The sequence below is a fragment of the Oryza sativa genome, chromosome 4, assembly GCF_034140825.1.
Source record: "Oryza sativa Japonica Group chromosome 4, ASM3414082v1".
Classification (NCBI taxonomy): Eukaryota; Viridiplantae; Streptophyta; class Magnoliopsida; order Poales; family Poaceae; genus Oryza; species Oryza sativa.
The window spans coordinates 344217-351151 of record NC_089038.1 but is presented as its reverse complement, the minus strand read 5'-3'; the positions used below and the strand labels follow the sequence as shown (position 1 = coordinate 351151).

Sequence of the window (6935 nt, the reverse complement as noted above, 5' to 3'; positions counted from 1 at the left end):
AAATTTCGTAATGTACATTATATAAGTGAATAATTAAAATTAAATGATTACATACTTGGAAGAGGTAGCAAGAGAGAGAGAGAAACATACTTACATATAAGTTAAAAATATCCATCACAAAGATAAAAATATGACTAAAATCAAGTAAAAAATGTGGCACCATATTTTTAAGGAAACGAAAAATGTATGTTCGTTTGGTATTTGAGACAAATCAACAAACATTATAGTTAATTAACATTTTTACATTGGAGTAAACAAGATTTTATTGGAAGAAAACACATACAAACCAACTTACATATATAGAAGCAACATGTATAAATATAGATCACAACTACAACAACCAGAACAAATACATATGACTACCAAATCTTGTAAATTAATTAAGAAACTTAACAAAGGAAGCCGAAGCCACGTGCACAACATACATATATATCGAGCTGTTGATCATGCGATGGGATGTATATATCGATTAATTTCTGATGTAGATTGATGATGCAGGTGATCATGATCGATCACCTGATCATCACTTTAATCCATATATCGATAGATATACATATGTATAGATGGTGTTGATGACCTGCAGATGGATGAGATGATAGATGAGTTGCAGGCTTATTCGTCCCGGACGTCGTCGTCGTAGTCGCGGATCTCGTCGACGTGCTCGACGATGACGACGTGGACGCCGGGGTCCTTGACGGCGCAGCTGCCGGCGACGAGCACCGAGTTGTTCAGAGCCTGGTAGTTGCTGTTGGTGTAGGCACTCACCACGCTCTCCTCCTCCTCGTCGTCGTCCTCGTCGCCGCCGGCCTCCACCACGACGAGGTCCTCCACGTCGCCGGCCACCTCCATGGTGGCGCCGTTGTTCTCCCCGGCCAGCGTGATGATGCTTGTCCCCGCCGGCTCCTTGGCCTCGTCGGCGCCGGCGAGGTGATCGTTGAGCTTGGAGAGGATGCTGCTCACCTCGGAGGCCACGTTGACGGTGTCGTTGGAGGAATTAGCCGCCATGATCGATTAAACTGCACTGAAGCTAGTATAGCTTAATTGCTAATGAAACAATAAGAAGTAATTATCAAACTCGATGGATAGCACAAATGCATCGATCATGGTTAGTTCGTATATTTATACTAGAGAGAGAGAGGCATGGGAATAGAAGAGGTTTGAAGTGATGATGTGATTCTATTATTCGAGACTTTGGCTCCAGGGTTTGGGCAAAGGATCGCATCTCTCCTTTTCTACTACCTTATTAATTTTCTTCTCTCTTTTCTTTCCTTGCGTTGGGGGGTTTGTGCTAGCTCATCACTAAAATATATACTAATTCACTACTACTTCAGCTTCAGAGTTCTGCATGACAACAACATACATTTGCTTAATTACCCTAAAAAAGACACACATTTGTTATATTATATCTTAATCAGGCAGCTAAGCCAGCTGATCTCTCACTGACAAATTAAAGTGATCATACAATATATTTAGCCAGAATGGCACCAATGGGCTAATGAGTAAAAGAAGTACCTTCTCACCATATGGCTGATTCGTCGGTCGATCAACCTGTTTGCACCCTTTTCTTTTGGGAACTGACAAATTAAAGCATGACTTCATCTCAAAGCAAAGGATTGATTATTTGATCACAGGCTAGCTAGTCCTTTATTGATCATGTGAACCCAGCTTGCTTACTTTTCTCATTATAGATAACACGGGCTGATCCAAATTAAACTTAATTGCCTCACTGAACATGGGCTGAGTATATGCTTATCTAGCTATGCGCTGCACGATTTTGTTTAACAAGGAAGGTGGCCCGCGTGTATGCGCGGGCACTTATATTATTGAAAGGTAAGATTATTATTTGTTCAGAAATTTTGTCTAATAGATTTAGGGCAAACTTTAATAATGTAATTTTATAATAATTTAAGGATTCTATTTTTCTTAAGGTATCTTAGAAAACCATTCACAAACTTTTGAGTAGGAGATGGATTAAGTACTTACAACTTTTGAATCATGTTTTTTTTCTCGAGTAAATAAGAAACTATTGCTAGTTAATTATCATACAATCCATCTATATACGTACGTGTAGTATGGCCGCAAATGAAAAATGCGAGTGCAAGATACTCAAAATTCTTTAGATTAAATCGTCGCATGAAGGTGCATGATATAGTAATAAAGGGAGGGAAGCAGATGCATGGGAAAAAAAGAAGAAAGAGAAAAATGAAAAAAAGGGAGGGGAGGCGTAGGTACCCGTGCACGTAGGTGCGTACCTATGCCGAGGTGGGACCTCGTAGTATTTAGTTTGTTCTAAGATCAATTTAATCTAACGGTTTGTAATATTGGACCTACCGATTTAAGTGAAAATCAAGTAATAGATATTTTGATTTTTTTTCTTAGAATTTCTAATATTTGCCCGAATTTATTAGAACACCATGTGGCACCTTGAGAACATTTTAAGGAATTTTAAATGACTAATTAGAATATTAACTGCGCAATATATATGTATGGGACATATGGTAATATTTGTTCCAACTTCGTCCATGTTTATATACTTGTAGAGAGAAATTAATTTTGTGGCTAGCAAGCCATTAGATGTCTAATTAATAGCAATTAATTTTGACACCTATTTACAATTGTTCAGAGTAACTCTTACATATTCATCTTACGACTTCGATGATCCGTTGATCACCAGTTTACTGATCACCATGACTCGCATGAAAAAAAATATGTAGCACCTAAGGTTTAGAATAGCTGAAATTGATGAATTATATAATTTATGTGATAGCTATTTGAGGGTATAAACGAATGAATTCACTTCTAAAACGTTAGAATGTTGTTTAAAGAAGACACCATTTAGAAACTTAGAAAGCGTGCAAACAAAAATCCAAAATATGGAATCGGGAAAAAAAAAGAGATCGAGGGCCTTAAACTCCCTTTATCACCCTTGTCGTAGTAAGAGTTCTATTGATATTAGCCAATATTGCGCTCACATCTATTATATACTAAAAGTCCATTAAACTTCCTACAAACGCTCTCAAGCCGCCACGTGAGATTCTACAAACGCTCTCATGATGCCATGTGGCGCTCTAATAAATTAAAGAAAATATAAGAAATTCTGGAAAAAATATCTAGCCATTGATTTATGCGCAAACATATGGAGCCATTATTTTTAGCCATTAGATTAGATTTGTTAAAATCTCTCTCCTAAAAACCGGCTAATGTACTTCCTATGTGCAACAGATGTGAAAAAATGGAAAGAAAAAGTCCGTCCCCATACGAATCTACGGTCCATTATTCATTTGTTAATGGGTATATACGGCGGCGAGACTGTCACGAACCAACGAGTCGGATCGGAATTATCTCCTGTGAACAAAAAGCAACCACCAAAACACAGATTAAGTCTAGCACCCCGTGCTAATTGAATCGCCTATTGTCTACCAGCAGTCCAGCACAATTAGTGTACGTTTGATCAGTTGGATAGTTGAGAAGAGTATTAGAATGATGGAAAAGGCTATACATACTAACTTTTTATTACTAAATTCTTACTAACAGTGATGTGTCATGCTATGAGTGCATTTAGGTTTTCCATAACTTCTATCTATCTAAATCAAACGGTTAAGATGATTGTTAGTAAAGATTTAATAAGAAAAAAAAAGTATGTGTAGCAGTGCTCATATTGACATATCTAAATATCTCGAATAAATGATAGATATATACTAAATGTTTAATTACCGTATAATTTTGATTAATTGTATATATAACATAATCGTTTAAAGGAATCTTTCATATATTCTGTATTTTACAAGACAACTACGTAGGACCCGGCCGTCTGGTAGTTTTCTCTATCCTTCCACCTCTAAGTTTTTTTTCAAACTGTGCATATGTACAACACTCCTATGATTTTCTCTATCCTTCCACCTCTAAGTTTTTTTTCAAACTGTGCATATGTACCAAACACTCCTACGATTCTCTCTATCCTTCCACCTCTAAGTTTTTTTTTTCAAACTGTGCATATGTACCAAACACTCCTACGAGGCCGTGAAGAAGCCATGCCACGGCGGCGCCTCACACTATCCATTGCTCCGCTTTCTTACCGTCAGTCTATCTATTTATTATATACTAAAAGTCAATTAAACATACTATGAACGCTCCTAAACCGCCATGTAGCACTCTATAAACGCTCTTAGACCGTCACATGATATAAAACATACAAACCCTCTATTTTTATTTAAATCGGTAAACCCGTTATTTTGGACCATTAGATTGGATCTTTTAAAAATCCACCACTCCTAATCTTCTTCTGTGTACGTACCAGGGTGTATACAACGACAGAAAAAAAAACCCTCCCTCCTAATCTACTGCACGTGCAGGTATGACACAATTATGTGTGTGTGAACTTCTCTTTTTGAATAATTTTTATGCGCGAGAAGTTTTGTAGGAGTTGGTCTCAGCAAGATGGACAAGCCTAGCTACCTTCTGAATATCTGATGTACGACGCACAATCCATACATTAATTTGTACACCAATGGAAAAGCATCCATCCATAAGTCCATACGTGTATGTACGACGACAAGAAAAATACGTGCAAACTGTTCGCCGGATAAAAGCCGAAAAAAATGCGTACATACGTAGGACACGCCATTCTCCCAAAATTAACATACTCCTACATAATACCTACATATGTAAGATCGGGCAAAAAATCAATTCTCCCCTCTCGATACTCAGATTAAATGTTGTTATGTTCGTATGCTTATGATCTGTCCGCCTAAACTTACATACGTAGTACAAGCTATTCGCTGAAAAAAACATACATGCTTTACCTAGGGATGTAATATTACACGGGAAAAATTAAAAAAGAACTTCAGATATAATACAAGAAAGAAATATCGAAACCCACTAACCCTTGTGTTAGTGAGAGATTGTTACTCGAGCGAATATTTTTTTCACATGGTTCTTAGTAGTGTTACCCGGTCTCACATGTTAGGGAGACATTCATGTTTAATTTTAATTGTACTACCCTATTAATTGGTAGGAATGGTTTAAGAATATCTATGCATAGATGTGGACATAAGACAGAGAATTATGTGTGAAGTGTTCGTGATTATTTTATTGTATTACTGATGTGTTAGGCTCTTTTTATGGTACTAATACAATTCCATTTAATTCCATTTATGAAAAGAGACTCAACTTTCAAGACAATAATAATCTGTAGTGGTGATATGTGAGTTTATATAAAAGCATGAACTAAGTGATTTTTGTTTGAAATTTGAGAGTATCAAAGTCTATGATCTATTTCACGGCATAAGTATTTTTCTTTCATTTTAGTTACCACTATAAGATAATTTACCATCTCTTATGGTGAATTTCTAATACGAATATGGTGAGATAATACTTATTTTAGTGTTCTCTTTATCATTAAAAAATAAAATGCCCGCGCATCAGCGCGGGCTTCCTTCCTTGTTTATAACATAATGATTCCTTTCACTTGTACGAACAAATATTACAAAATCCAAATACGACATAACACAGATACATTATAATTATTATGTAATCAACTCTCGGTTTCAACTTAAACAGAGCTAATTAGTGTTGAGAAAAACACAACCCATGGTGCTTAATTATTCTCTCGCTGCATCATACCTTTAATTTTCTTTTCATGTTATTAACAAAATTAATCATCTCCATATATGATTTGATATGTGGCAAAGCGGTAGCGCTACAGCGGTTGTGATCAACTTAGATGTCTCAGACACTACGCTTCGTCACGCATGCGAAAGGCCAAGGTGCAGACGTGCATTGTGCGGCGGGCAAAAAGAAAATTTCGGACGCTTTATTTATTAGCAAACAATAGATCCAATGATTATAATAATATGTCCACCAGTTCTAGTGTAAGTGTAAATTAGTTTATATAGATTTTAAATTGTTAATATAATGGATACACAATATAATGGTGTAGACCTTATTTTGAAACAGTGCATTACTTGAGAATTATAGAATAATAGACCAATGTAATAAAAAATAGATCCGATGATTTATATAATGGGGCCATTAGCTTAAGTGCACGTATAAATTAGTTAATATAAATATTGTTTATTTGATAGGTACACGATATAATTGTGTAAAATTTATTTTAAAATAGTGCATTATTTGAAAATAATAGTACAAAGTAAAGAGTACACCGGTTTAAATTATATGATGGTAGACCCTTTATTTGTAAAATAATGATTATTTAAAAAATATATCCATTATATATAAATGGAAAAAAGAAGAAAAAGGAAAAAAAAGGAAGGGGGAGGAAGTGTACGTACCATGTACGTACTATATACTCCACCTGCCAATGCGCGGGAGGAGGATAGGTGGGACCATGGTATTTAGTTTGTTTTAAAATCAATTTTATCTAACGGTGTATAATATTGGACCCACCAATTTAAGTGAAAATCAAAGGGATAGATGTTTTGCTTTTTTCTTAGAATTTCTAGGATTTTCTCTATTTTACTATAGCGCCACGTGGCGGCTTAAGAGCGTTTGTAGGAAGTTTTATGGACTTTTAGTACATAATAGATAATAGATTTAACTCTCTTTTCCGGCCCAAACTAAATATACACATCATTCAAACTTTGTTAAGTTCAAAGATCAGAGTCAGGCCGTTATGTATATATACATCCACTAGGCTTTCCGCATCAAATTTTTTTTATGATAAAAAGGAAATGGATTTTGTGCAAGGAAACTTTTTGTCTCAAAGATAATCCACTAATATTCTGGCCATTGTACTTGGGGGATACACAAGAATCTTTATTTGTTACTCCCTCCATCACTAAATATTTGACGTCGTTGACTTTTTTAAATATGTTTAACAGTTCGTATTATTCAAAAAATTTAAGTAATTATTAATTCTTTTGCTATCATTTGATTCATTGTTAAATATACTACTACTACTCAAGTTTTTAAATAAT

At 35.4% G+C, this 6935-nt stretch overlaps 1 protein-coding gene across 1 annotated transcript; it reads right to left on the bottom strand.

Annotated features, from left to right (window-relative positions):
- Nucleotides 1–245: 245 nt before the first annotated feature.
- LOC4334906 (uncharacterized) lies at nucleotides 246–1093 on the bottom strand. Its single transcript, XM_015778710.3, has one exon. It carries the CDS (start codon nucleotides 1003–1005, stop codon nucleotides 613–615), a length of 393 nt encoding a protein of 130 aa, XP_015634196.1. The 5' UTR covers nucleotides 1006–1093; the 3' UTR covers nucleotides 246–612.
- Between the last annotated feature and the right edge of the window lie 5842 nt (nucleotides 1094–6935).

Excerpts from the sequence above, each read along its gene's own strand:
- LOC4334906 (XM_015778710.3), bottom strand. The coding sequence starts at position 1,005 with ATGGCGGCTAATTCCTCCAACGACACCGTCAACGTGGCCTCCGAGGTG.